The following is a 4,989-nucleotide window of genomic DNA, read 5'->3' as shown; positions in this document are numbered from 1 at the left end:
CTCTGGGCAACCTGTGCCAGTGCCTCCCCACCCTCTGCGGGTCTAGTGTAAATCCCCATTAGAGAAATTCAGGTTGCTATGCACAACGGTTACCGTTATCCTACTTGACGGTCATTCGACCGCATTAGGCATCGCCTCCCACTACTCCGGTCCACAGTGAGACACTCGGAGGCCTGGAGGCTCTTCCTTTTCTGCTACTGTCACTCACCGCTGTGAAAAAAACCCCAAGTCAGACAGTGAACGGCTACAGCAAAGCGTCACCGGTCGTCTAATACCAAAAAAAGAAGAGCGCCCGTGACACTGCGCGTCAGGGCAAGCAAGGCTTTAAGGATACCGCAAAGTGATTTGCCCAGTAAAACCCCAAAATGTACTCTGTGCTCAACAGTTCCAACCACACGTAAACAAAGAGCAGCTCCCTGCGACAAGGTGTAAATGAAAACGTGGTAGCACCAGCTCCCAGCACCAAGGGTTGCCCGCTGACCAGCCCCCGTGTACAGCGCAGTAGTGCTCGCTGAGGTGTCTGCGACGGACAGCCACGGTGCGGCAGCCCTGCCCGCCGCCGGACCCCTCCCTGTCCAGGGGGAGCGGTTGGACAGCGAGGGCGTCGGGGAAACACGAGGTCGCCTGAGCAGCCCTCTCCCTCGCGGACCGAATCCGACAGGGGCTGCACGCCGCCGGAAAAGAAACGAGCCTTCCTACGCTGGAAGCCATGGATGCGGTACTGCCCACGCCCATGAGTGTTTCACCATCAGCAAAGCATTTATCCCCAAAAAAGCTGTACACGCAGTGGTCAGACTGCAGTGCGGTGCTGACTTGACACTGTTACAAGTCCGTTGCTGTAGTGGTCGGGTTTGCCTTTCGTCCGAGGAGGGCAGAAAGGAGGGAGTCGGGCAGCACAGCCACATCATCATACAGCAATTTTACTCCACGTTAATGCAGCTCCAACCCTTCTTACCAAGTGCAAATTAAACGGTATTTGCTAGAAACCGGCAAGACTCGGGCTGCTGAGAAATGACAGATGGTTCGGTTTCTTACAAATATTGACAAGTCTAAATCATAACAGGTTTCGAAAGCAAGAACAGGGCTACGGACAGGAAGGGAATAAAACATTACCACTATTAAAAAGAAAACAAACAAAACGTGTCATTGCAAACTTCGAACACTCTTCAAAAACATACCTAGAAAAGATTGTTTTCCTATTTCTCTTTTTCTCATTTCTTTCTTTCCTGCAGCTGAGGAGTGTCCATGCAAAACAATTTTCAGAAGAGCAGTGTTCCTCCTGGGCACCAACGAGGCCCAATTTTGTCCCACACAGCTCGGTAAAGTGCTCTCTTGTGCATCCTTTGAGGAAAAAAAGTTCCCGTTTAAAGTTTGGGAGGCCGAGGCTGCCAGCGGGGGAAGGCATGGGCTCGGCCAATCCGTGTTGAGGTCAGAAGAAGGAAGGAGCGGAGTTAACAGTGCTCTGCCTTTGTAACTCACGGACAACAGGCTGCAAGGGGGGAGCAAGTGGGAGAAGCGGGGGTGAAACCCCCACCCCGAGAAGGGGAGCGGCTTCCTCAGGGAAATCGTTCCCCTCCCTGCGGATGACAAACGCCAGCTCTACTGCCGCGTCCCGAAGGGGAGACACCAGGTAACGGATCTCCACACACAACACAAGTGAAAGTCAAATACGCTTTTCACTTCCTGCGCTGGTGGTTTTCCATCAGTTCCTCTGAAGGACAAAGGGGATCTGAGTAACATTCTTTTGCTGATTTAAATTTAAAAACAACAACAAAAAGGCATCTCGCCCTCCACATTTTTTGTTGCATGCTTACAAACATTCCAGGGCAGATTGTTAGAGGTATTTACTGATAAAGGAACTAACCATCAGCGTAAAAGAATAAAAATAAAATTAACGGGGAAAAAAAATTTAAGGCATTTTTTATTTTGGCCAGGAATGATGCATGCTACAGAGGAATCTTTGTTTTCCCACTTGGTTTTCAGACCACTGCACTTTTCTGGGTTTTGTTTTACATGGCACTTTGTAGTTTGTGTTTTTACAGCTTAGTCAAGGTTTTCAAGTGTTTTCTTCAATATCAACGCCTTCTCCTGCAGCTCGGGCCTGGTGTCCGACGCCATTGTCGACAGGGAACGAACGAGGTGCTCCCTGCTCTCCGCCGTCAGGCTCCCCCACTGTCGGGATTCTGTGCAGATACAGAGAGACACCGGGCATGAGTGCCAGAATCCCAAAACAACCCCAACGGCCGTCTGCTTCCCCGGACAGGCTGGAAGAGCGATGGCATCAACATTTCACTGGCAGTCTGCACTGCTCCTCTGGGAGGTTCCACGGGACACGCAGGTGGACGTGCTGCCTCCTGCACCGGGAGTCGGGCCCATTCAGACTAAGGCTTGGTCATCCCAGCCCGTAAGGTGAAAACAAGGGCCTGGAGCACCAAACGTTTCCCACCTCGCAGCTGCTTCATGTAACATTGGAAGATTTGTGCTAGAACACAGGAAACACGGAAGGCATAACAGGCACCCAAAGGAAACGTTTGCTGCAGACCAACTGCAGACACACACTGCCTGCAGACCCAGCTGGACTCAGGCTCCGAGGTAAATTCTGCAAAGCTAAATCCGAAACTGAGGAACTACACTGAAAGGGTAGAAGTTACTCCTCTGCAGAAACAGCTCTGCCCTCTGTGGGGCACGCACGTAATGCAGAACCTGACCATGCACTCAGTCCTGGGCTCTCCCTGGGACCTTCCCTGCCAGGACCTTTTTGTCACCCTGGGAGTATCCGACAGTACTTTAGACCTGGACTTTATCCACAGCTACTTCAAGCCCTCTCCAAGTTCCCCAAGCCCCAACCGCCCCGAATCACGCAGTGCTGGCAGCAGACGGAAGGCCATCTCTCCGGGGTCCCGGGCCGCAGGGCCGGGTGCCTCGCAGGAAGTCTCACCTTGAAGTCTGGTGAGCAGCAGCTCTATCACAGACAAAGCTTCTGTTCTTATGGACGTGTAGCTTTTGTTTTCTAAGGAATTAAACAAAAAAAAACACAAAGGAAAAAGCACAACCACACTGAGAACTGAAGGCACACCAACTGTACAAAGAGCAGCCGCCACCGCGGTCTCCAGACCACCGCTGCCAGCTTGGCTTGGGGAGCGCATCCGTGCTGGCGGCCTACATGGATGTCAGACACATCTGACGGCAGAAAGCGACCAACTGGAGGATGACAAGTCGGCTACACCTTGTGCATCGCCCCTACCAGCACCACAGCTCTGCTGTGCGGTGCTGCCTGCAGGCACACCTGAAACAAGAGCCACGTGCAGGTGTGAGGAGACCCGGGGCACTGTTACAGTCACAGGACAACTGGGAACACTACCGGTGTAAATCAACAGCCCCACGAGATAGGTGGGACTTCCATCCCCACGGGCACCTCTGCTCAGGTAGAGCACAAACCATCTCAGAGCCTGGGAGCTTCACGCACCGGCTGTCTGAGAAGATTTTGGGTCTTTGCAGTGCCTACGTATCCAAGAAGTCTGAACCGCGGGGGAGAGAAGCTTGTTTCATTAATCAGTGATGGCTTGATGAGGAGGGATCCATCTTCTGCATGGAGAAAATGACATCACTTCCGACCTGCACTCCGAGAGGCTGTACGGAGCCAGCGGTCTGCCTCTCCCTCCCCTTGCACGAGACTTGCACCGGAGGAGTTCACCCCCCCGTGCGCAGCAGCCCGTGCTTGTAACAGCTACTGCAACCCCAGAGTTAGCACAGCAGAGTGCCGGGAAGGGCAAAGCCTTCCCTCCGACAGCTTATGCTTCACTCCGCACTTCCTCCAGCGGCCAACCCCAGGGTCAACAAGCAATCCATCGACCACAGACAGGGAAAAGTCGATTTACCTAAAGAATGGGTGATAGACGAACAGGTTTCCAACAGTATTTCCGTCAAAGCCACAGGGTCCGAGTGCCCCTCGTCAAACAGCATCAGCCTGTCAAACGCAAACCCAGTGTCAGACACCCGTACCGCTGGGACAGAAACCTGCCCGACTGCCTTCGGGAATCCGGCGTCAGACCCAACTTCATTAAACGGTCCACAGCAACAACAAAAAGAAACGTCACCGAAGCGAAATGCAGATTTACCCTTGAAAGTAGGTGTTCATGGCTTTTAGTACTCCCAGCTGCACTTTCCACGTGCTGAGTTTCAGACGGTCACACATCAACTTGCAGAATTCCTGGCGATAGCAACCTACGGAAGAATAAGGATGCCACCGCGTTACCACGGGGAAAGAGGGAGGGAAACACTCCCTGCTCCGTCTCCCACGTGTTCCTTGTGCAACATCACGCGTACAACCGAGTCAACGTCCTGCAGCAACGGACCCTGGAAGTCGCCACCCCATGGCTCTCATGAAGAAACACGGCAAGATAAACGGCCCCATTATGCCTCCTGGCATGCTGATCAAAGCAGACCGGGTTTTTTCAGATACACCCGGCTCCCCGTGCCAGCTTTGACGAAAACATAAATGTGAGCCGCAGAACCAAGCCGCTCGTGGTTCGGCAAGGCACCTCAGGCACCCGGCACGTCTCCACAAACTCGGAACAGTTTGGTGAAGTGAATTTAAGACAGAAGCGAAGGAATTTCGCCAAGGATGGGCTACGTTGTGGGACAGCTACTGGGGCAGTTTCGAAGATCTTGCAAGCTTCAGGCAGCGAGATCTCACACCCCCTCAAGAGCCTCCCTGCTCCCCACACTCATCTCCAGGTCCCTCCCTCCTCCCCCTTTCCATTTTAAGAGGAAACAGTTTGAGCGGAGCAAGCTGGCCCTGCAGACCATTAGCTGACTTACGCTGTGTCTCCGGGCTCCGTGGCCAGGCTTTGCCCAGGGTCTCGAAGGCACAGATCAGGGACTCCATCTGCACCTCTTTCTCCCTCATGTCCTCGTCCTCTTCATCATGCTTTGGTAAACCCGTGCCCATGCTCTCAAGAGAGTTCTGCGGAGGCCATGGGGGGAAGG

General features: G+C 53.3%; 1 protein-coding gene across 1 annotated transcript in view; it reads right to left on the bottom strand.

Moving 5' to 3' along the window:
- Positions 1-2,043: 2,043 nt before the first annotated feature.
- LOC104517239 (proteasome-associated protein ECM29 homolog) overlaps positions 2,044-4,989 on the bottom strand; it is a gene marked incomplete at its 5' end in the record, with an annotated part of 21,863 nt that continues 18,917 nt past the window's right edge. Inside the window, 5 exons of the mRNA XM_010161833.1 lie at positions 2,044-2,183; positions 2,939-3,010; positions 3,879-3,967; positions 4,119-4,224; positions 4,822-4,966. Of these exons, the coding sequence (XP_010160135.1) occupies positions 2,044-2,183; positions 2,939-3,010; positions 3,879-3,967; positions 4,119-4,224; positions 4,822-4,966 (552 nt within the window). The remainder of the gene's footprint in view (positions 2,184-2,938; positions 3,011-3,878; positions 3,968-4,118; positions 4,225-4,821; positions 4,967-4,989) is intronic.

Source organism: Eurypyga helias, unplaced genomic scaffold, assembly GCF_000690775.1.
Source record: "Eurypyga helias isolate BGI_N326 unplaced genomic scaffold, ASM69077v1 scaffold902, whole genome shotgun sequence".
Classification (NCBI taxonomy): Eukaryota; Metazoa; Chordata; class Aves; order Eurypygiformes; family Eurypygidae; genus Eurypyga; species Eurypyga helias.
The sequence above is the reverse complement of the archived record's forward strand: the minus strand, read 5'-3'. Positions and strand labels throughout refer to the sequence as shown.